Source organism: Brachyhypopomus gauderio, chromosome 7 (assembly GCF_052324685.1).
Source record: "Brachyhypopomus gauderio isolate BG-103 chromosome 7, BGAUD_0.2, whole genome shotgun sequence".
Taxonomy (NCBI): domain Eukaryota; kingdom Metazoa; phylum Chordata; class Actinopteri; order Gymnotiformes; family Hypopomidae; genus Brachyhypopomus; species Brachyhypopomus gauderio.
The window spans coordinates 6,916,285-6,939,441 of NC_135217.1; the positions used below are offsets into that span (position 1 = coordinate 6,916,285).

The 23,157-nt window shown below is 44.1% G+C and overlaps 3 protein-coding genes across 5 annotated transcripts in view; 1 reads left to right on the forward strand and 2 right to left on the reverse strand.

The window, feature by feature from the left end:
• Nucleotides 1-11,004: 11,004 nt before the first annotated feature.
• LOC143518633 (mitochondrial fission 1 protein-like) lies at nucleotides 11,005-13,988 on the reverse strand. Its single transcript, XM_077011249.1, has 5 exons — nucleotides 13,831-13,988; nucleotides 13,499-13,631; nucleotides 13,085-13,161; nucleotides 12,895-13,000; nucleotides 11,005-12,703 (listed from the first exon to the last, which is right to left on the reverse strand). Exons 1-5 carry the CDS (start codon nucleotides 13,873-13,875, stop codon nucleotides 12,606-12,608), a joined length of 459 nt encoding a protein of 152 aa, XP_076867364.1. The 5' UTR covers nucleotides 13,876-13,988; the 3' UTR covers nucleotides 11,005-12,605.
• On the forward strand, nucleotides 13,987-21,386 carry LOC143518632 (uncharacterized). Of its 3 annotated transcripts, none has more exons than XM_077011247.1 (19): nucleotides 13,987-14,482; nucleotides 14,668-14,714; nucleotides 14,936-15,025; nucleotides 15,202-15,326; nucleotides 15,691-15,831; nucleotides 15,924-15,989; nucleotides 16,068-16,265; nucleotides 16,570-16,666; nucleotides 16,766-16,983; nucleotides 17,159-17,312; nucleotides 17,538-17,746; nucleotides 17,868-17,985; nucleotides 18,066-18,271; nucleotides 18,470-18,584; nucleotides 18,732-18,901; nucleotides 19,333-19,418; nucleotides 19,865-19,998; nucleotides 20,587-20,633; nucleotides 21,089-21,386. In XM_077011247.1, exons 1-18 carry the CDS (start codon nucleotides 14,376-14,378, stop codon nucleotides 20,619-20,621), a joined length of 2,316 nt encoding a protein of 771 aa, XP_076867362.1. In that variant the 5' UTR covers nucleotides 13,987-14,375; the 3' UTR covers nucleotides 20,622-20,633; nucleotides 21,089-21,386. The 3 variants fall into 3 exon arrangements, with proteins under 3 accessions (XP_076867362.1, XP_076867363.1, XP_076867361.1); XM_077011246.1 differs by having other exon boundaries at nucleotides 13,990-14,482; nucleotides 15,924-15,992; nucleotides 21,089-21,384; XM_077011248.1 differs by lacking the exon at nucleotides 20,587-20,633 and having other exon boundaries at nucleotides 13,989-14,482; nucleotides 15,924-15,992; nucleotides 21,089-21,385.
• arhgef15a (Rho guanine nucleotide exchange factor (GEF) 15) overlaps nucleotides 21,320-23,157 on the reverse strand; it is an 11,340-nt gene continuing 9,502 nt past the window's right edge. The window contains exons 12-16 of the mRNA XM_077011245.1: nucleotides 22,699-22,853; nucleotides 22,427-22,594; nucleotides 22,059-22,144; nucleotides 21,804-21,908; nucleotides 21,320-21,714 (exon numbers count right to left, since the gene is read on the reverse strand). Of these exons, the coding sequence (XP_076867360.1) occupies nucleotides 21,563-21,714; nucleotides 21,804-21,908; nucleotides 22,059-22,144; nucleotides 22,427-22,594; nucleotides 22,699-22,853 (666 nt within the window). The 3' untranslated portion in view covers nucleotides 21,320-21,562. The remainder of the gene's footprint in view (nucleotides 21,715-21,803; nucleotides 21,909-22,058; nucleotides 22,145-22,426; nucleotides 22,595-22,698; nucleotides 22,854-23,157) is intronic.

The following is a 23,157-nucleotide window of genomic DNA, read 5'->3' on the forward strand; positions in this document are numbered from 1 at the left end:
CGGTTGAACAGCCCAGAAACCCCAGAACCAAAGCGATGACCTGTAATACATCCTTCGTCATCTCTGGTGTTATTCCACGCCTTTTTATAGAACTGGCCAGAGAACGGGACAGTCCTGTACCTCTGATCTAAAAATCCAGATTAACACTAGAAGATCAATAGGATATGTTTAAAGGAATCGTCCTGCCTGATAGTGAGCAGGCTTGTTCCCAATAGGAGACTCCTACGCCAATCTCATACTTCTGGGATTAGGACTCTTAATAAACCAGGGCTATACTGCATCGGGCCTGTATGTATATTATTATGACTCACTGTCCCTTACTCGTGTGTTAAGAGAAGAAGGTGGGACAAAGAAGATTAAAAGAGAAAATTCAATAAATGATTAATAAAGGATAACATATATTGCTGGTGCAACAGGTTCAACATCAGTATTTCTGTCAATCTTTAACAAGCACATAATTTAAATGATACAAGGCTCAGCCACAGAGGCTGATATAAACAAACCATCCATTTACTTTTAAAAATGTTTCTAATTATTCCAGGAGTAGTGTGGACATGTTAAAATCAACTGCAAGTAGAAAGTATTGCATCTGCTTTCTCCAACTGGTTCTTAATTGCACTTTCAAAGATGATATTTTTCAGTAGCAATGAAGCCTTCCAGTGCTCTGAATTGCTTCAGACACACCTCTTTAAAGCAGGTTATTAAATAAAGTGGGATAAACCAGGGCTAATCTTATCTTAAACACATGGTTAGATTACAAGACACATGGAGTTTCTCAGTTGAAATAAACTGGCCTGGGCATGATCGGTGTTGACAAACCTCCATGTGCATGTTTCTCAGGCAATATCACAGACATAACTAATAACTGTTTCCAAAGTCCTTCCCAGACTTGCTATGAGAGGGATGCATATGCATGTGTTAAAACCTTTAATGATGATTTCTTTATGTGTCTGATCTGCATGTATAAACTATGAACGCTTTATCAGCTATTAAGCTACTTAAGGTTCAGTGGAGCTACAGTAGCAGTAATGGTTCAGCAATTTGTATTGGGCTTGCAATAGTTATTGGTATATAATATTACATTTTCTGTTTTAACCATTGAAATGTTACATGTTTTTTTACATCCCTGGTGACATGTTTGGCCTCAGAGGTGGAACACTTTATGGAACTCTTTAGCTCAGTAATCAATAAATTCAGTTTCATAATGCAGGAATCCCCAGGGTGTGTCTGATCTGACTAACATGCGGCCTTGTGGATGGGGCTACCCTCCACCCAGGATAAGATAAAACCTGAGACAATGAGACACAGAAAGACTTTTTATTGTTCCCTAAGGAAAAAAGCAATAAAGGGCAACCAGTATTGTGTATGGTGTAATAAAACCCACAACCTAAATTATACATGTATTGCACATAACTCATCGCATAAACCATGCAGTCGTCAATAACTTTGCACCCAAAACCACAACACCACACCTCACAGCCAATAAATACATAACAGTTAAAGTCGAGAACTTCAGATGTGTAACAGATGGTACAGGGAATTACTTCCTTCTCAAGAAAGAGATTAAAGAGTAATGATGAGTGTGATGAGAGTTCTGATTCTAATACATTGGTAGATGACTCATCCCTGAATCAGCCACTGTACCCATGCCATTCACCCTAATGCCACTGTTGTTATACTGGTCAGACTGGTGTACATGGGTTCTGTACTGGACAGTCTGGTGTACATGGGTTCTGAACTGGTCAGTCTGGTGTACATGGGATCTGTACTGATCAGTCTGGTGTACATGGGATCTGTACTGGTCAGTCTGGTGTACATGGGTTCTGAACTGGTCAGTCTGGTGTACATGGGTTCTGAACTGTTCACCATTGTGCATACAGTCTCCATGCTCTGGTCTTTCATGCATTTTGGAGGTAAACCATTCATTTGATATCAGCCTAATTGCAGCTTGCTGCAGCAGGAACTCTGGGTGCTCCTTATTATTATCCTAATGTGTGATGGAGATGGTGGTGATTCAGTCCTCAGTCTGGTTAATTACCACATGACACCATGCAATTGGATCAGAGGTAGAAATGAACAAGCGTGTGCAGTTTTTCTAACTGTTCAGTAACTCTCCCTCAAGGATGTGTGCAGCAGTCAGCTCATGCAATCCATCTTTTATGTTATGGTGAGAAACTCAATGATTTTCAATTCCTGCTACTAATCCCTAGACCCTGGTAGATTTTTTTGGGGATACATAAGATAATAATAATATTATTTAATGACTTTTTAAAATTCACTCATTTAAAAATGTTCATGATGACTAGTGATTTAATTTACACATGAGCTCAGTGGTGAGAAACTAAGAGAGATGGTCCTCATGACCTGCTGGTTTCTCTACTCTCTGTGTTTTCACACTAGTGTGTTTTTTTGGACCTGCATCTGCTAAGACTCCCACACTTACAGCATGACAGCTGAGCATAGTTTCCATGGTTCACACTTTGTTGCCAGCTGAAACTTGGCAAAAAATAAGTCAAACTCCACTGGACAGAGGGCAAAGAAGTTTACACTCCTCTCACTGTATCAAATGTAGCCTTCGTTTGTCTGGCTTATATGTGTCTAATCTTCATTTCACTGTAATGTTCGTGTCTAATCTTCATTTCACAGAGCACTGTGTCTAATCTTCATTTCACTGTACAGAGCACTGTATCTAATCTTTCATTTGACTACTACATGTGTCTAATCTTCATTTCACTCAACTGCATGTGTCTAATCTTCATGGCTTAAACTAAAGGACAAAAGCTTAAGGTTTTTATACAATAGTTATAACACTATTTTTTTTTATTAGTGCATCAATTCTAAAGGCTGTGATGTGAATGCATTGACTGAATGTAATTTAGATATATTGAAAGTGTAAATGTATTGATCATATTGATTGGATATTACTGAAAGAAATAACATTTGAAGAGTATAACATTTGGGGTAAAAATCACTAAATATGGAACATTTGCTACAATGAAACTCTATCATATCTGTAGTGTGCATTCCCATTTTAATAAACAGACCCTTTTTTAAAAATAAACATGATCTAATCCTGCATCATGCGGTTTCTATTCTGACAGATGGGTTTGCTGAACTCTGCTGAAATGGACTGAAGATGATTCTAATTACATTTCTGAATTCATACTGCATCTGTGTTTGACAGCAGCTGGTAAGAGTCAGAGAATGAACAAGATCATTGAGCTAAGGGTTCAGAAGCTGGTCGAGTAGTGTGTCAGCTGTTTGGTGAAATACATCAGTTGTAGATTTGGTTTGGCCAAATACAGGAATAATCAGCCCAGGACCAGAAACGTTGCTATTTGCAGTGGTTAAGCATTAACATGGTCACAGGACCACATGACCTTTTCACATTTTTGGTTCAGAATTTTTCACACTTGTGTGTCATTTGAATGGGAATTATTTAATACTGCAGCTTAATTTCGCAACCCTTTCGACTTTATGTGTCATAGATATGCATGTGTCACAGATATGAATATGCTATCCACTGTGTGGTGTCCAGTATTATTACTTTATACTGTATATCATGAGGATCAGAAGTTCCATTTCTCTTCAGATTGTAGTATCTTAATCAGCGATTCATCACTCCTTCCAGCCCTAGGCTGTGAAAAATGTGGAGCTTAAAAGAAGATTTTGTATATGCAATCTTAAAACAATAACAGCATAATGAATAGGCCAATATGAAGCAACAAAAAGCCTAAAATACAATGCTGACTCTAATTCTGATGCAACAGGAAAATAATCAAACTTGCTTGACCATGTCTGTGGTGTTAGAAGAGGACAATATAAAAATGTAGGATTCAGAGCAAATAGAGCATTTAACTGCATGTTTTGAGCTTTTTCTCAACAGACGCCTCCGATCACAAGCATTTGTTTTCCAGCCGCTCTTAAGTGCATATGTGGACTGGCGCATAGAGGTGCAGTGTGTGGGTGGAGCAGAGCATGGGTGGAGCATGTGTGTGTGTGTGTGTGTTTTGTTTTGTTTTGCTCCAGAGAGGCACCTGACCTGGCACTCCTAACGATGTCATCACATGACTGTTCCTGTCATTACCAGACAGTATGAACTATGATGTGGTCAAACACCAAACACACATTGTATTTTGGGCTTATGAGCTGGTCCCAGAGCCCTACAGGCAGAATGCTAGGAAATCAGCAAAACACACAAGCCAAGCATTTGTTGAATTCACCAGAAAATAAAACTGTTTAATCTGATAAGTGGTGCCCGGCCTGCCAAGTGTGTTAAGGATCTAGTGGTGTTGGGGGAATTCAGAAACTGTTGTCCTCTGTGGTTGGTGGTTTTTTGAATGAGCAGAAGGTCTCGTCACTGTCACAGGCTGCTCTTATATCCCACGAGTTTTTGTTTCACCCCAGGAAGACCCCTGTCCTCAACAAACACTCTGTATGACTCCCACTAGCCTTTACAACATCGAGCCGACGCAGAGATCCATGACCAAATCATCTGCCCAGAATGTGGGCATTTGAAAGCTGTCTTGTGTTACAGCGCAAGAATGTCACTTCTGTTGGTATTCCTGCTAATATGAGAGATCTGGTACAGCCCAAATTAGAACTGATTATTCTAATTTATTCTAGTAGTTATTGTTATGCTCCATTATGCTTATGTGTGTGAGTGCAGGCAGGTGCGTCCTTTGTTTTTGCTTTGCCTCCCTCTGTCCTGATTTCCTCCAGAGCGTCACCTTACCTGGATGTCATCGTCCAGCGTCACCAATTTGACATTGAGTACAAAAGCAACCAGGAAGACGTGGGCCAGCCCGGTCCTCTCTTCTGTGTGTGCTCTGTTTGCTATTGTGTCTTTACTGCGAGCGTTCTGTTCTCCTGTGTATTCATTCGCTAGTATAACTCGACGACTTCGTAGTTTGGATTGGCCTTGTACCATCGTTAGTTCCTGTATTATATAGTGTATGAAGCCTTGTTTAGAGTTCCTCTTGTTTGTACTTCACACCAGGTGTGGGATGCTGTTTGCTTTGCGGTTTTGGGCTTATCTTCGCGTTTGGGGCGAGTCATGCAATTAGGGAAGTATATGTGTCTTTTGCTATGTTTTCCTGAACAGTTCATTCTACCTGAGTTGACCTTTTTTCTTGATTTTTCTTGCTATTTATATTTATTGTTTTGAAGTAAAAGCTGTAATAGACAGAGGTGGGACCAAGTCAGTGTTTTGCAAGTCTCAAGTAAGTCCAAGTCTTTATCCTCAAGTCCCGAGTCAAGTCTCAAGCAAAGACAGTCAAGTCAAGTCAAGTCTTGAGTCAAGACAGGCAACAGTCAAGTCAAGTCCCAAGTCTGAAACTTGGAATTTCAAGTCCTTTTGAGTCTTTTTTTTTTTAACCAATGTTGCAGGTATATTTTAAATGTAAATAATAGACATGTGTTCTTTTTTAAATCTGTATTCTCAAATCTTGATAAAACATGTGCAACTGAAAACACAAAGTATAAAAAAAATTTAAATTACACCTCTTTATTGTACAGTTCAATTTGTTAAAATTAGCTGCAAAAATATTCATACTTTAAACTACAATTTTCCAGAAATAAATATTCTGTGAAAAAGTAGAATTCCATGTTCAAATAAAAAGTGCTGATATTTTCACAGTACAATTGTCACGGTGAGGCGGCCCCCTACCGGTCGCCTCTGTCCACAGCGGCTGTGTTGTTGTTTGGTGACGTCATGTGCGTCCCTCAGGTGGGCGGAGCCCGTGATCCGTCTCACCTGAGGGTCGTTTGTTTGCCTATATATGTCTTGTCTTTGTACCAGTTGACCGCTGGTCATTATATCCTTAATTTGGATCTATTGCACGGGTTTTAGGTTTGCACACTTTATATTAAACCACCCTTTTCCCTGAGACTTGGCGTGATCGCTTCCTTTTTGTTGCTCACACCCGCCCGTCACAGAATGACCAGCCACCCTTCGGAAGCCGCCGAGTCTCTTTTTCTTTCTCCTTCGTTCGTGGTCATGTCTCGTGGTAAGTGTTTGTCTGCGTGGTGTCTGATTGAAGAGATCCGCCGTGCCCATGTGTTGTGTTAGGGGCACGGCGAGAGACAGGACTGTCGTCCTGGAAATACTCTTCGTGTTTGTTGTTTGTTTGTGTGAAGAGATCCGCTGTGCCCATGTGTTGTGTTAGTGGCACGGCGAGGGACAGGACTGTCGTCCTGGAAATACTCTTCTTCTTGTGTGGTGTTAGTGTGTCCAGGTAACGGACGGGAGGATCCGTGTGCGTGCGCGTGTGTTATATGTTGAGTGTTTTGTGTGTGTGAAGCGCTCGCCGCTCGTCACTGTCGCCTCGCTCCCCGTGTGTCGTGTGTTTTTTATGTGGGGAGCGACTGCGACTCTGAGTGGCGCGTCACCATCGTTTGTGTAGTGCACGCAAGTATCGGTCCCGTTCGTTCAATGTCTGCGCACTAAGTTCTGTTTGTCGAGTCTTTGTGTGTGTTTTGTCCTAGCGTGTTGTCTACTGTTAAGTGTAATTCCACGCTTGCTCCTCCCCTTAAATGTGTGTTTGGGAGGGGGGCGGTTGTGGTCCCGTGCCACTGGGTATGGCACGGAGGGCGTCTGAGGCGCGTTTGTGTTCTATGTTGGTGTTGGGGTGTGTGTGTGTGTGTGTGTGTGTGCGCTGTTTTTTGTGCAGGTGCTTCCCCCTGGCGGTGTCGTGGTGTTCCTGGACCTGGTGGGGGTCTCCACCTGGCAGGAGCCCCCTTGTGTTGTGGGGTGACCGGAGCCCGGTCATGAAGAGCCCCTCCCTAGAGGGCTGGGGCCCCCGGATGTTTGGGGACCATGGGGCTCCGGTCTGAAAAGCTCCTGCTGAGGGAGGAGATCCTCCCTCCTGCCCGGGGTGACCAGGAGGCCCTTGGGGCTGCTCCCTAGCCCGCGTCGGGGGTGCTCTGGGCCTCGGTCTCTGGCGCTCCTGGGTTGGGTGGAGGAGTCCACCTTGTGGTGAGGGACCCCGGGAGGGGTTGGCTCCCCCAGGAGGCTGGGGTGACCCCTAGCAGAAGGCAGGGGTCAGCTCTGGGAGGAGGTAGGTCCAGGAGGTGAAGAAGCCACGCCTCGGGGAGGTAACCTGCACACACACACACATACGCTAAGGACGACACAGGAGCCATAGCTACTCGTCCTCACACCTGTGGGGCTCACCGGCCAAGGGCCGGTTAGGGCGCGAGGGCCCTGTGACCGACCGGGGCGTGGTTATGTGTTGTTAACGGCCCAGTCGGTCCAGGGTCCCGCCCAGGGAGGTGAGCTGACTAACGTTATGTGTTTTGTGTTTCAGCTCGTGGACTACAGGAGGTGTCCCTGCCTGTCCTTGCCTTCCTGCCCCTTCGTGTTGTTGTGCAGCCGCTGTGTGCCACACACCCAGTGAAGGGGAGTGCGGCTTGGTGGGGGGGTCTGTCACGGTGAGGCGGCCCCCTACCGGTCGCCTCTGTCCACAGTGGCTGTGTTGTTGTTGTTTGGTGATGTCATGTGCGTCCCTCAGGTGGGCGAAGCCCGTGATCCGTCTCACCTGAGGGTCGTTTGTTTGCCTATATATGTCTTGTCATTATATGGTCATTATATCCTTAATTTGGATCTATTGCACGGGTTTTAGGTTTGCACACTTTATATTAAACCACCCTTTTTCCCTGAGACTTGGCGTGATCGCTTCCTTTTTGTTGCTCACACCTGCCCGTCACAACAATACAAAGAACCATAACAGCATTTTTCCCTCTTCTCTTATCTGGTTTCTTGGAGAACATGTGTGTCCATGTGTGAGTGACACAAAACAAACAAATATAAGAACTGAACAATTAACAGGAATCAGGAATGCAACTTTAGACATTTCAGTAAACTATTCTGCATTTGCAAAAGACCAAACTGGCCAAAAGTCTGTATGTCATTTGTGCACGATGAGGCCGTAGAATGATGTCCCCATAGCTGAAAACTCGCTCCACTTTTGTCAATATATTTTTTTTCTCGACGTAGATGTCTTCAAATACACAATCCATGCTGAGATAGAACTGGATATGATGGTGACAGAGAGAGGCTCTCTTCCCTGAGTTCAGATACAGAACCCAGGGTTGCCAACTCTCACGCATTGAGCGTGAGACACACGCATTTGACCGTCTTCACACGCTCTCACGCCACACATCCGATTTCTCACGCCGAAAAAAAAATCTAGTTTATTTACCTCTGATCCTTATCTATGATTCAATGAATTACTAGTTCGCTCTGGCACCAACCACTGGCGATCGATCGATCGCGATATAATACTTAATTTGTGTCCATTTTACACCCCGCCCGGTAACAATTCACGTTCGCTGACCCCCCATTTGATTGGTTGTGCTGCAGCTCATGCACACACACACACACACAACGTACAGAGTGTGGAAAAGCAGAGGACTGGTCTGCGTCAGAAGGATGGAAATGAAATTAATGGGGCACACTTTATAAATATTAATGCGTTTTAAAATTTAGATTTGGGGTAAAAAAATCAAGTCTTTGCAAGTAAACAGGTTCAAGTCCAATTCAAGTCTAAGTCTCTGACACAAGTATTGGTGTAAAAGTCCAAGTCAAGTCTAAGTCTCTGAATATTTTTTCAAGTCAAGTCAAAAGTCTTAATATTAATGACTCGAGTCTGACTCGAGTCCAAGTCATGTGACTCGAGTCCCCACCTCTGGTAATAGAGAATATTTGTGCTGGGCTTTCAAAATCATCCAGAATAAAAACAGAAATCACTTTACATATTCTATTTAAAGTCCTTAAACAACGATAGAATATTTAGTAGACAGGTCTTAGACCATTCAGTGCTTTAGAACGCAGACTGTATACCTATTATCAAAGATTGCAGTGAAAATATATGTTTTAAAACAGGGCAGAGTCCAGGATAAGATTACTCACCTCAGGTTTTATCTGTAAAGTCAGATTTTATCAGGGTTAATCATTTCCCTTTTTGTCTAGTAATATCTGCATTTAATTTAAATAGGTTATTCTCATCCATTTTACAACTCAGGTTTAACAATTTACAAGCTGACTTAGAGCAATATGCTGTTATCGGCTTAGCTATAGATTGCTCCATGATAATTTTATCATAATTTATCATCATCTTTATTTTAAAGAATTCATAGAATGCACAAATTCAAAGAATGCACAAAGCTGTCCTCTGGCTCTACTTAGGTTTCGGTTAATAAGATACAATTAGTTTATTAGCAGAAACAAGGTCATGTATATAGTTTTGTTTATAAATGCATTGCTTTCTTTGTCATTTCTGAGAGGGCAATTTTGGGATCGTGGTACATAAATACCATAGGGGGCAGTCATGGTCTGGTCTTGTGACCAGAGGGTTGTGGGTTCGATTCCCAGGCCCAAGACCATGACTGAAGTGCCCTGGATCAAGGCACTAAACCACAATACCACGGCCCCCCAGTGATCACTAGTGTGCACTGTGTAAGTCGCTCTGGATAAGAGCATCTGTTAAATGCCCTAAAAATAGAGTCATATTACTCACATGTTTTGTTGAGGTCACCGGCATTGAAGTGTATGAGTACACACACCAATTTAGGTGTGCTGGAATTTAATAGGACGATTTATGTTTGTTTATGTATATTTAGAGGTGCTGAAGTAGGAGTATTTTTTATGAATATTTAGGGGTATTAGAGTATGTTTACATATGTTTCCAGCAAAGACCAAAAACATTCAATGAAACACCAGAATCACAGAGTCAGTAGTGAAGCCTTTCCAGCTCCTCGTTCCAGCACAAACATAATGACTCTGCACGCTGTCTTTCAGAGAAGCTTCTCTGCTAACCCGTGTGTTAGTGGTCTCCTCTATGTGAGCTGCCTGTTGATGCTCTAGTTTCCATTAAGTTCTGCCTAGCACTGATGACATCACGGGCATTCAGCCGGCCTGGCAGAGTCTCAGTGACAGAACCTACGCCAACTCTCACTGGACATTTTCTTTTTCTCCATTCTTCATGATGCTGCTCTCGTTTCCTCAGTGATGGATGAAAGAGTCTTCCATGTACGTTCATTCTCATTTGCTTAAACCGCTCAAAGTAGTCAAATTTGAGTATTTTGTGATGTCATATGACTGGTCACATGACTTGCATTTTTTCAGTCTGCTCCAGCGTGACTAAGCAGGTCACTGTATAGCACTGTATATCACACTTGGTGTCATTATTTAAGCAACAGCAGAAACTAGGCGACAAACATTTTCATTGCCACATTTCTTACACCCATGAGAAAAGCACTGCTGACATGGTATGCTTTGAGTCAAAACATTTTACATTTACATTTTACACACTGAATGATTGAATGTATTAATTAATTAATTTTTTGGCAGATGATCTTAATCAGAGTAACTTTTTATTTTTTAGTCATCTTAAAGAGGTTGGCAAGTGTAACGTTATGAGTCTTGCACAGTGACTCTTCTCCAGCATAAAGCACTTGACCAGACAGGGACTCAGCTCCTGTCCCCCACAGAGGAGGCGGTGTTTTTACCCAGCAGACAAAAACCCAGAAGAACAAAATGCTGGGTGTAGGATCTCCTGGGTATCAGAACCAGATGTTTCAGACCAAACCTTGTGCAGGAGTCTTGATTTATTGGAACATGGTCAGACATCCCTGCTTCAGCTCAGAGACCAAGAAAGTGAATAAAAACTGCTAGAAAGGATCTAACACAGCTAATAGACAAGGTCAGCATTCACTCACTCACAAATCATGTCTCGCAAACGTGCATCAGATCAGAGAAAAGGGAAGGTTGTAAAACCAGATACCCATACACTAGCAATCTCAGAAGGGAGTCTATATATGTTCGAGCTTTATCAGCAATAGAAACTGAGTGAACTTCCTCCTCTCTCTTTTCTCTACACCTCCACTCATTAGCTCTCTCCATTATTCTCTTCCTTTCATCCATCCATGGCCATGAAAACCAAACTGCTGCTGTCCACCATTTACATGAGGTACACCAGCAAAACATGGTATGCCAACATGGGATATTAAGAGTTTGTCTTTATTCACAGCCTGTCAGAAATAAGTCCCAGGATGCAGCATTTAGCATAGCAAACAGAAACAAAACACAGAAGCGATTGTGAAATTGTACAATGATAACTTTATATAGATCTGAAATAACAAAAAGAACAGTTTCCTTTGGGTTTTGGTGCAACAAGAAGAAATAATATTTCCAGAAGACAACCCCCTTCTGTGAACTATATTTAGTCCGTTTTCCAAAATGTGTCAAATGTCAACTTAAGCATGAAATAAACTGGATTTTCTACTTTACTTGTATCTACAGTGCACACACATTATAAACACTTCCTAAATCCAAACAGTAGCCCTCAGACATCTTCAAGAATAATTACTGTTGATCTTGTCTTAATGCATGCAAGATTCAACACTAGCAATAAGAAACTAGTGCTACACTAGTGAGTAATACTTCTGCCCCAAACCAGCCGATGTAAAATGTTACCCAGGTGCCCCCTGTAGACTGTTTAGAGGAACATCACATCAGCACAGCACTGAAGGTCTATAGAATATAAGCCTCTAGTGCTGTGAGGGGTGTGTGAAAATGAGATTTCTGTTTGAAGACTAGAAGCAGATGTTTGTGCTTAAATACACTTTCTTGTATTGATAGCACCACTCACAAATGAAACACTCGTCTCATCACTGCCCCTTGTATGTTCGACTTTAAGCCTTTCTCCAGAGACCAAAGCTTAACAGAACCTTACCTTTAACCCCAACCCCTTTCCCCAACACACACCAACATAACCTACCAGTGACCCTATTGCTCAAAACAGCAGTTCTGTAAGCAAAATCTAAAATTTTTCCCTTTTCTGGGACACACATTCTTCTAATGAAATCACAGCAAGCTTCCTCAAAATGTGCTGAAATAACGTTAATAAGAGATGACACTCAAGTGTAAAACTGAAAACATAAGCAGGGATAGGGCAGATATGCTCAATAAGTTACAGCATTTAACTGCTCTTAAGAAGGTTAAAACAAATGAAATTCCATATTATATTTTGATCCCTCACTTTTAATGAGGAATTAATTTATTACTTAGTTGTTGATATAGTTGAAAGTGCATTGATTATGTTGATTAGAAACACAAACTACACTGACAGGTGCCAACATGGTACAAAGACTACTAAAATGTATCTAAAAACAAAACCCCTTTTAGTCCAAGGGTAAATGGCTACCCAATTCAGTACCTGAATCAGATCGTGCCATTCTTATGACAAAATAAACTCATAAGTACTGGCACAGATTCAGGACAGACGCAATGAACTGAACAATAACTTCATGCTGTAAAAGAATAAAGCAACAACCCTTTTCATCTTACAATAGTCATGTGGACTTTCTGGGGTTCAACATGTCAGTGCTTTTTAATCATAAAGCTAATAGACAACTCACTGAGTTAGCATAATGATAATACATGATACGGTAAGCACTGACATTATCTAGGTAAATGACCTTTGCAAAGATCTCGTAAGGCGCAAATGGGTTAATCTCAGTTCAACCAGATACACAGCGAGAGGCTGGAGCAGGTATTTCTCACTGCGCTGCAACCCGATCACTTTCGTGGTAAATCTCATCTCTCATGCAGCCTTCTTTGCCACAGCTAGACCAATCAGACCAGCCAATCCAGCTACACCTAGACCGATGCCTCCAACAATCGCCATACCGACCAACCCATCTGCAAAAATAAAAGGAGAAAGAAGTTAGATTTAGGGCATTGTTCATGCAAAAGATTCATGTTTCAGTAGTAATTACAGGACAAAGACTGACTGGTGATGAAAAGCTGATTTAGATGGGCACTGCTACTGCTAATATGGCTAATTCAGCAGAAAACAGGCCTGACTGTGTACACAAATCAGGACGCCTGACCTCTCTTCATGGCCTTGTCTATGAGCTTCTCAAGTTCCAGTGCCTGGGTGTTGCCTGGCTCGTTCCTCAGCAAAGTCCTGATGTACTTGAGCCCCCTCTCATACTCCTGCACACAGTGGAGATGGAGGAACCGTCACCATCCCTGCACGATTGAATTGGTGAACATGCCTTTTTGAGAACGTATAATTACCTTTAGTTTGTAGTTTGCAACAGCCAGGTAAAATAGGTAGTCCCTCTGATCATCTTTTGTCCCTTTATGAATAAGCTCTGTTGAATATATGAATAATATATTTGCTATAATTAGGCTGAACAGACATTACACTGGCCATGGTTTGTGTGGTACAAGCATTCAAAGACACACCAATAAAATGCATCTAAGAACCTTTTAGTCAGAGTTTCATAAGTCCTGGCACAGACTCATTATAGCCATATATATATATATATATACACACACAGGTTGGAATATACATCTATGTGCTGAGCTCTTTGGTCTGGTGGCCAGTGCAGACGTTAGACTCCTGGAGGAACCCAGTTATAGAACTGATGTGGTTTCTGCTCAGTCTAAACTCTGATAACGGGTGGCGCATGTGTAGGTGCTCCTCACCATCCAGGAGCACAACTCCTTTTTTGATGTCCTCGGGGGATTTGCTCCGAATCAGACACCACGCATACTCGAATTTAGTGTCTTTGGAAACGACGCCTTTTGCCAATTCCGCCTTATATTTCTTCTCAAATTTCTGAAAATGTTAGAGAGTTTAAAACGTTTAGAGCCTGGCAGTGGGGTTAAGTAGCTAGGCTAGCTAGGCTAGACCACACATGCCTGTTTCCTTTCGCTGTTTATTTGACAAATGTTTGAGATTAATACAGATACGTATTTCGCTTTTCAACCATAACCTAATAAAATAATAAATAGGGACATAAAAATAAGCATTTTACCTCAAGATCTTCGGGGGCAACAACATCATTAACAACAGCCTCCATGTTTCCGGAAACGTTTCAAAAATATGATGACGTAATCACGTCACGTGACTCGACTTCACTGTTATTGTAACACGTACAACGATAACGGGGTAATCTACAACAGTGCAACAAGCAATAAAACAAAAATAATAAATACGTGATTTAAGACGATTCAATTTAGCTTAGCTAGATTGCACATATCCCTATATTGCTGTGAACGATACACGTTACACGATTATTATATCGTACACACATTTGTGCGACTCGAAGGCACTCGTATGAATAACTTATTTTCACAAAATATGTATCAAAGTATTTATCTATTGTCTAACTTTCGTTTTGTGCATCTGTATCCTGATTTAGGGCCTAAGGTTTCTACGTGCACAATTAAAGTAGACATAAAGTTATTGAGATCTTCACTTAACACAGTTAGTCACGTGAATTTAAAATGTAATTAACGGCGCTCGTGCAGCTGCGTCATTCCACGGTAAAAAAAACGAAATAAATAACGTGAAGTGGAGATGCTCCATCTGAACACTTTGTTGAGCGGAATCCTTAAAATACATTCATATATGATATTAATTTATTATACACGCATGAATAATATGGCTTACGATAAAATTATTTGGTAAGTTTATTTTTCTCCAAACCTACTCATAATTTTTTTTTAGGTTACTTGTAGCTATCTTAATTGATTTCAGTGTCTGTTGCGAAGAAATGTAAATTGTGACATGTTTTTATTCTTTAATGAAAGTGGAGTCTTTCATTTCAATCTTTCAAAGCTAAACAACTTTGTCTTATTCGTCTTTATAGCATTATTTTGTTTGGATTGTTAAGAGTGCTTCATACTACACCAAGTAGTAAGTATTTTAACTGCGAACATTTATCAGGCTACAGCTGTTTCACTACTGACAACACCTCAATTATTTGAATTCCGCCGTTGTTTTGCAAAAGGGAAACTTTAACATCCTATAATAGCAGTATCACTTTCTTTGTCTGCAGGGCACGTAGCCATATGAAACATTCTATAAATGCACAATATCATTCTCGAGTCACAAAATATGTTTTGTTTGTTTGAAAGGTATGTTCAAGACAGAATGCCATGACCGTAATTTCTATGTGTCCATCAAGTCCAATTTCCTCGGGCCCAAGTACCGACTTGATGTGCAGGGTAAACGGATCACATTTTATGCTTCTGTTTAGTTGCAAAACGTAAATACTGTCAGTGACATAGTGTAGTACACAAAGTAATTCAAGGCTGAAGTCCCCGAATAATGTTAGTTTGTACATGGATGTGTTTACCAAAAACCTTATCTTGGTAACATGGATGTCCTCACGCTGTGGCAGGTGGATCTGTGGTGCGTACGGTTGCAGGCCACTGGGCGGATGAGTGTGGCTACACCCTGCAGGTGGACTCCTGGGGGGATCTGATCCTCCGCGTGTCCTACCTGGCCTGCTTGGTAGAGAACCAGGTGAGTCAGTACTGCCAAGGTTGGTTAGCAGTTCTGCAGAGTCACCGTAAACAGCGTCTACTTATGATGGACAGTCATAAAAGGATTTCATCCCATTGTCGTTAGAGTGGAGGAGATGTCACTGTGTCATTTGAGATTCTGTATTCAAGTCTTCTGGGTCTCACTGCCAGTAGGGATTCTGCACTGAAAGTCTTTTATTAATTTGATGCGTGTCCATAAATTTGGTTGAATGTTCTGTGTTGTGCTAAAGGAGCAGTAACTGGTTACATACGGCTCTACCGGTGCAGTGATTTAGATACAAGTTCTTCAAGAGATTGGCTGAATGTCCTTTAAAATGTACAATTATTTGTTTCTTGCTTTGCAGGGGGACTCGAGGTTCCAGCTGCTGTTGTGGTTTGTCAGTGAGGTTCCTGATGGAGAGGAACCCATGCCTGTGACACTCTCCTGCACCCTGAAGGTGCCCTGGAGCCCTCGCGAGATCATCTGTGAGGAGAACTACATGGAGGTCGTAGAATGCACACACACCATGAAAATTGTCTTCCAATTGGACCCATTTCACAAATAATGACTAATGTATCAGACTTTACCCTTATGTAGGTGTCTGTGATGAAGCAGGTTCCTTCTGACCATCAGAGGGGTATGGAGTGGATCACACCCGCACCAGTGGTGAGGTTGGCTTATTTCATTTATAAGAGTAAGTTCAACTTTTATCTGTTGGTTATCATCATCTTGCGTCTGCAGGAGCCCGCTGATGGTTTGCGGGAATGGCGCGTCCTGTTCCGGGTTCCTGAGTCTTGTCAACAGACCAGCTGGGCTCCGCTGCAGGAGGAGACGATTCCTGTTCACCTGGTCCATCTGCTGGGGTACCATATCAACACCACGGCATCTCGAATACTCCTCCGCAGTGGCTACGGCTCCAGACTGGCCTACAGACTGCAGGTCCTAAACACTGAGCACACAGTTCCAGAAATCTGTCTCTTTAAAACACACACAAACTGCTTTACGGGACCAGTCAGCATAAAGTCCACAACTGCAGTACCGCTTCCTCATTTGTATTTCATATCAAACATTCCACTACAGAAGAACCTTTTATTGTGGGGAACCTTTTATTACAGTGGGGAATTCTGAAGCCCTCTGAAGAGGCTGTTGGTTTCTCAGCACTGTTAGTATTTTGTTTGTGGTATGTTCCACCAACACTAAGTTTGAGACATTGAGATCATGGCTGTGTGTTTACTGCCAGCAGGAGGGTGATGTTATGGTGGAGGTGGTCAGTGCCTCCATCTTGTACAGGCACCATTGGACCCTGCTGAGAGTGGACATGTCTGTGGCCTGTTCTATGAGTATGCTTCTCCCACACTAAGCACCTTATTCAACTTAAGTGTATTCTCCACAGTGTATGTCCATTTCCCCTTCATGTCCTTCCTCTCTCCTGACCTCAGATTGGGGGCGTGAGGAGGGGGGTAAGATGCGCTGGATTCTGCCCCTGACACTGACATCGCTGATGCGCCCGCCGCTCACACACAAGGGCGTGAAAGTGGGCGTCGGGGGTCACTATCTCGATGCATGTGCAGCTAGTCACCAGGGTTATGAGATCCACTACGACAATACAACCGTAGACGTTCACATTCCATTTGGGGCTGACGGAGGACGCATCAAGGTATACACACTCCCACAGATGCACACGCTCCCACAGTATCGCTGTCGTATGTGAACATGCACACACTTGCATTTTTGCACATGCTTTTATCTTCAACGTTTTGTAGATTTGTTGAGCCAGTATTTTTTGCATGCATGCATGCAGCCATCCATTGTGCTTGTGGGCATTTGTGCAGAGTGGCGTCGCTGGAGGCCTGTACACTCAGTCGTATGCAGTGGATATGCATCTGTTGTATGAGTGGGAGGATGCAGAGTGGAACCACACCCAGCACCGCACATATAGGACCCTCATTACCCCACACCATCCACACAGAATCATGATCACCAACCGTAAGAGAGACACAGCCTTCACACACGCTCGCAACATGCACACACAAACAGATGTCGGGTTGATTTAATTTGTGCTTTGCTCTGCAATGTTATACTTGCAGTGATGCGAAGTCGCTTCAGCAGATTTGACTGGATCCTGTTTCACTCCCTCCTGCTGGGTCTCTCTCTCTCTCTCTCTCTCTCTCTCTCTCTCTCTCTCTCTCTCTCTCTCTCTCTCTCTCTCAGAGACGGTCCCGTCGATGGGCAAGTTTGCGGTGTCTGTCTGCTGCTTCCTGTGGGATGTGGCCCTGCTGAATGTGTCTTTGGCAGGTCGGCAGCTGAGGGTGGAGGAGGCGGAGTTGAGTGGGGTCCACGTCTCCAAGGTGCCCTTTCCCAACGGCACACACCTCTACCTGCTGCAGGTGCCCCTCACACACCCCCTCGTCTCGCAGAAGGTAAATAATCCCGTTGTCTCCCTGCCCCACCCCTGCATCGCTCATCTCCGTTTCAGTGTTTTCTGTAGTGAGGACCGATCTGCAGTGGTTCCCCTCGGTGTACTTTATTCCCTGTGTGCAGTATCTGGGCAAGGGCGACAGGAGCTTCACGCTCTCTGTGCGCTTCTCTTTCATGCTGTCTCCTGGTGGAGAGACCTTCCACCAGTCCGCTACTGTGCACACTCGCCTACAGGACGTCGGTGAGCTAATGCTGTTCAGCCTGACCTACATTTGGGGTGTCTGTCATTAAAAGCCGCAAACTGATGTTGAACGTCTACAGTGCTGCCGCACCTGGAGGGGGAGTGTACCGCCAGTGGTGTGCGCATACTGTTGCATTATGGGAACATGGACTCGGATTGGGCCATGTATGTGGGAGGACACCGTTTGGACTGGGACCTGGTGCGGTCTGGCCGATACACTCTGAACAGCTACCAGGGCCATTTCACTGTGGAGGTGCCCTTCTATGCCCCAGGAATGGACTACAGGGTACAGCAGTCCCAGTGAGGGAAACGCACCCCCATTTCATGTCAGGAGAACAAAGCGCACCTGAAGTGACTGTTATGATAATCATTTACCTGTTTTCTAAACAGTTAAACTTCTCCATTTCTGCTTCTCTGTCTTTTATAATGTTCTGTGTTTTGGACGCTATACACAGTTTCTTTTCCCGTTTCTGCTTGGTTGCAGGATTTGACCGTGCGTGGGCTGGTGGTGAGTGTGAGCGTGAGTTTGGTTCACTTGGAGACGTTGGAGATTCAGGAGTTCCTCCAGCAGTGCGAGCTACCTGTGAATGAACTGCTTGGTAATGTTTACACTTAAAAAATAATTTGAGTTTCACCGTTCGTAACTTGAAAACTTGAAACTGCAGGCATGTGTCTTCGTAGTCCTGCTATAATGTTGCGTAAACGTTGTACCGGGACCGTGAACACGGCTGTGCCGCTCTGGCCAGTGTGTCTACCGGACAGGCGCGTGGTGGTGCTGGTGGACACGGCCGGTACCATCCCTCCTGTGGATCCTGTGCACACGGCGCTGCTGGACGCGGCGTGCGGGCCGCTGGAAACCACCCCCTCCAGGGCCCTCTTCAACTTCCCCGCGGCCTCCTGCGGCTCCTCCGTCACCGTGAGTAGACGGAGCGCGGCTCTACGCCCGAGTCTAGAGAGCATGTCGTACGCACAGACCAGCCAATCACAGACCAGCCAGTCACGGAGCTCCGCCCCCTTGTTCTTCTCTGAGCCACTGAAAGATCTTCTGTAATCCAGCTGGTGGTGCAGAACTCTGTAACTGTTGGCATCTGGTCGATTATACACCTTACTGTGCAGTTGTAACCAGAGCCGGAGTGGCTAATCGGGAGATTCGGGAGGATTCCCGATGGGCCGGCTCATGTCAATCTCTAGTTTGGGCCGATTGGGAGGGGAAAATAATTTTGGGCCGGATTTGGGCATGAAACTCCCGGGCTGAAAAAGTGTCCCACTCCGGCCCTGGTTGTAACTCTGGTCAACTCATTCTGTTTCTACTTTTACTACGCAACCCCCCCCCCCCCCCCCACATAGCACAAAGGTGGTCAGGTGATCTACACAAATGAAGTGAGGTATATACCCCCAGATCCTGCCCACCCGAAACCACACCTCCCTTACAGGTGAGTCAGTAGTGCGCGCGCGCGCACACACCCACACACACACACTCTCACTCACACACTGCCATGCCTGTCTCACAACCATGCTGCTCCTTTCAGTCAAAAATATTTCTACATGGCAAATGAGAGCCACAACACTCATGGGAATTTTATTTTAAAAAAATTGCTTAAAATTGTATAACTTTGTCTTCTGGAATGTGATTTGTAAATACGTGTATAGATTAAAGGTTAGAATAGCTAGATGAAGATGGGTAAATTGATGGCATGTTTATGTAGTTGTCTGCTCTATAGTTGTGGATGTGGCATGTTGGGGAAGGGCTCTCTGTCTGTGCAGCCGTGAGAATGGAGCAGTGATCTTCTGCTTGAAGCTTCCGCAGGGAACAAAGCTGACCATGAAGCGCCATTCGCAAGTAGCTGACAGAGTGACAATTTCTGAATGTTTCCTGCAGCGTTCCTCTGATGTGTGTGTATTTGGAGAGCAGCGTCCGCGGCCCCACCATCTACCAGCCACGCTCCGTACTGCCCACTGACCCCACCCTCAGCCCTCCACCTCCCCCTCTCTCACTGCTCACCAAGAGCACAGGTTATTACAGCACACACACACACACACACACACACACCAATAGCACATGGCATGAATACACCAGCGCTGTAAGACAGGATTTTCACGGTAATTAAAGCTACCGAAGCCACAAAGCAGAGAAGCTGCTCACCGTTTGCGTGCAGATCAGTGTTTCCTTTAGATCGTTGCTGGCTCCCTGATTAGACCACTCGGCTCCAAACGCACGTGGCTTTCATGAGTATGTTGGAGATGTAGCTAGATATGTGACCTGCTGGAAGGGTCGGGAGAAGGCTCGGGCATGTGGTCCGCTCAGGGAAGGACACGTGAGACACGACACTGAACCTACCCAAAGAACAATGTAGGAAGATAAACGGCAACATTTAAGCTAAGAGGAGAGTGAGGAGTGACCCAGGCTTTAGTCAGAACAAGTATGAAGGTAGTGCAGAAGAGACACACACATGCCCAAAAGATATAACGTCACTGTTGTTGCCACTGCAGGTGGTGAAGTCACTATTCAGAGCACCAACATGGCTCCTTCTCTGAGAGCGCTTCATGAAAGTGATGGTGTAGCTCATTGTGTATCCAAATTTATACAATGTGTTTATGCAGAAAGAAAAAAGAGGGCTCTACATGCAGGGGGATGATGTCACTATTGTGTGAGTGATTCAACATCCTGGGGGATGATGTCACTAACGGAGGAGTGGTTCTGTAGCTGGGGGATAATGTCACTAACGGAGGAGTGGTTCTGTAGCTGGGGGATGATGTCATTAATGGAGGAGTGGTTCTGGAGCTGGGGCATGATGTCACTAATGGAGGAGTGGTTCTGTAGCTGGGGCATGATGTCACTAACGGAGGAGTGGTTCTGTAGCTGGGGGATGATGTCACTAACGGAGGAGTAGTTCTGTAGCTGGGGGATGATGTCACTAACGGAGGAGTGGTTCTGTAGCTGGGGGATGATGTCACTAACGGAGGAGTAGTTCTGTAGCTGGGGCATGATGTCACTAACGGAGGAGTAGTTCTGTAGCTGGGGCATGATGTCACTAATGGGTGAGTTAGTGTTGTACTCTTGAAGTTGACTGCACTTACGTGTGTGTGTGTGTGTGTGTTGTAGAAGACAGTAGGAATATATGAAGTCCCATACCCGCATTGTTGCGCTAATGACACGGGTGGATCCTGGCAGCAGAATGAGAAGTGGCCAGTGGTCTCTCTGATCGTTCACCCCCTTGAGTGACTTAACATTTATAATAAAAGTGGTTTTTTTTCAATGTTAATTTCTGGTGTGTGCTTTTATTTTCCCATTAATAGTGCAGCACAACCCGATAAGAAATAACTGCACTTAATCAAATATTTTATTCTTTATTTCTCAATCTTCATTGTCAATTATATGAATAATCACTTTTTAATCTAAATGAGCTAGCATTAGGACTACATTTTATAACTTTTGTTGTACAGTTAGCAGCTTGCTCCAACACGTGCAGAAGGCTTGAAAGTCATTAGTGGTTATGTAGTCGCTCTGAAAAACTTTATTGTCTGCCTGTGGTATGTATCAGCTCTGACCAACGTGATTGGCTGCCTGTGGTATGTATCAGCTCTGACCAACGTGATTGGCTGCCTGTGCCAGTCTAAATTGCTCTCTCAGGTTCCGGCGTCGCTGGTGCTCATTGGTTACCTCGGCAACAGTCTCCTTGGGAAACCAGCCCCTCTGTCTGTCTGACAGGCGGATTCCCTCGTACCACCCTTACCGTGGAAACCAAGAATAGCAATATTAACATGGTGGCTAATAAAATAAATACATTAAATGTGCTTCTATATGTTTGTAGCCTTACCTTCATTTGTTTTGCGTATAACATTGATTATGTCGGAGGGCTCTAAGCCGAGCTCATCGACTTGTTTTGCAACATACTGACGAATGCACTGTACCTGAGGACAATCTAAAACACACACACATGCATGAGGTCAGAGGGCAGAGATCTCCAGCCTAGTCCTCACCACCCTGGCCATGTGGTTCTTGTTCCGGTTTTCCCCTGACTGATATAGACCTCATGAGGACCTTAAGAGACCTCGTTTGTCCTGCAGCTCACCCCAGTCCTCATAGACCGTCTCCTTCTGTTCCACCTGGGTCACACTCAGTGACGGGAATGCTGCCATCCACCTGTGCATGTCTGATCTGGGGGGGTACAAACAAAAAAGACATGAGGAAGGGAGAACTAGCAATAGTGAAATATTCTTCCCAGGTTGTAACGATACCTGTTATAAAAAGTGCTGTGGCACTGATTTGCCACAACAGTCATTTAGCCAATAACAGGCCTCTTCTTCACCCGAATCCTTCTACTCAACCCTAACTATGAACCATGTTACTTAACCCTACCTAACCTTCTGTTTCATCTCTGGCTGGTATGCCGTTTCAGTGTGGATGACCGCCACTACGGGGCATCCGTATGCAACTTACTCCGTGTTGGCTTTGAGCAGGTGCTCACAGCTGTTTCCCTGATGGTTCTCTAGTATGGTTAGGCAGAAGGCGTGTTCGAGTTGGGCCGCCAGGCCACTCTCAAGGCCCTGGACTTGCACCAGAGAGCGGTGGGTGTGGTCCAGGACCACAAACCGCTCTGGACTCACACTGCAGGGGAGACAGAAAGACACGAGTGAGTGAACGAGGGCAAACTAACCGTTTGAGCTAAACCGCTGCTTTCTTAGTGGGGGCTGAAGCACAACTGCATTTACCTCTTCCTAGCAGTGATGATGAGGAGGTCGTTGAAGAGGAAGATGTATATGGGAGTGAAGCGGAATCTAAAGCCAAAAAGTGAACCTGCTTTACTGAGCTCCTGCAGCTCACCCTGTTTCTCCAAACACCGCGTCTTAGACACGAGCGGGATGGCCTATTGTGAATATTATGGGATAGAACACAACAGTTTCTCTGGGTTCAGTTAAATAAGTATGACTGTCAGCTTGATTCATGGTGCACTGATAAAACAACAGTTTAAAAATTTCAGATGAAATCCAAATAAATCGGAAGACTAGACGTAACGAGTGATAACTGGGAGTACGAGCAGAACAAACAAATGAAAGGATACATGACACTGTTAGTGTGTAGTTTGTGCTGTTGGTGTGTAGTTTGTGCTGTTGGTGTGTAGTTGGTGCTGTTAGTGTGTAGTTTATGTGGTTAGTGTGTAGTTGGTGCTG

Bases quoted from the DNA above. Each gene is read 5' to 3' on its own strand.
- LOC143518632 (XM_077011246.1), top strand. From the start codon at position 14,376: ATGCTCCATCTGAACACTTTGTTGAGCGGAATCCTTAAAATACATTCA. The intron at 17,986-18,065 runs GTGAGCTAATGC...GAACGTCTACAG, and splicing joins CACTCGCCTACAGGACGTCG to TGCTGCCGCACCTGGAGGGG. The intron at 18,272-18,469 runs GTACAGCAGTCC...GCTTGGTTGCAG, and splicing joins CCCCAGGAATGGACTACAGG to GATTTGACCGTGCGTGGGCT.
- LOC143518633 (XM_077011249.1), bottom strand. From the start codon at position 13,875: ATGGAGGCTGTTGTTAATGATGTTGTTGCCCCCGAAGATCTTGAG. The intron at 13,162-13,498 runs GTGAGGAGCACC...TATATTCAACAG, and splicing joins AGGAGTTGTGCTCCTGGATG to AGCTTATTCATAAAGGGACA. The intron at 13,001-13,084 runs GTAATTATACGT...CACTGTGTGCAG, and splicing joins TTGCAAACTACAAACTAAAG to GAGTATGAGAGGGGGCTCAA.